We start from the raw sequence: 245 nt of genomic DNA, 5'->3' as shown, positions 1-245 counted from the left end.
ACAAAATCTGGCCAAAGAACATTGCTGGCAATTGCAAGGCCTTCTGGAGGCCCCTCTTGGGCAGAGAGTGCTGCTTTACCTCATTTAGGATGGTGATGAGGGCCAGAGAGTACTCAATGACCTGTTGAGGGTCCCCTTGTTTCACTAAGCCCTGGAGCACGGTGTCAGTTTGATTGTAGAGCCAGTGGGAGAGGCTGGGGAACCCCTCGGGTAAGCTGATTTCCATGGAGCTGCCAAGGGAAAGA

At 53.1% G+C, this 245-nt stretch overlaps 1 protein-coding gene across 1 annotated transcript in view; it reads right to left on the bottom strand.

Moving 5' to 3' along the window:
• PKD1 (polycystic kidney disease 1 (autosomal dominant)) overlaps positions 1–245 on the bottom strand; it is a 54,523-nt gene that overhangs the window by 23,569 nt on the left and 30,709 nt on the right. The window contains exon 21 of the mRNA XM_009329398.1: positions 80–230. Within this exon, the coding sequence (XP_009327673.1) occupies positions 80–230 (151 nt within the window). The remainder of the gene's footprint in view (positions 1–79; positions 231–245) is intronic.

Source organism: Pygoscelis adeliae, unplaced genomic scaffold (assembly GCF_000699105.1).
Source record: "Pygoscelis adeliae isolate BGI_AS28 unplaced genomic scaffold, ASM69910v1 Scaffold467, whole genome shotgun sequence".
Classification (NCBI taxonomy): Eukaryota; Metazoa; Chordata; class Aves; order Sphenisciformes; family Spheniscidae; genus Pygoscelis; species Pygoscelis adeliae.
The sequence above is the reverse complement of the archived record's forward strand: the minus strand, read 5'-3'. Positions and strand labels throughout refer to the sequence as shown.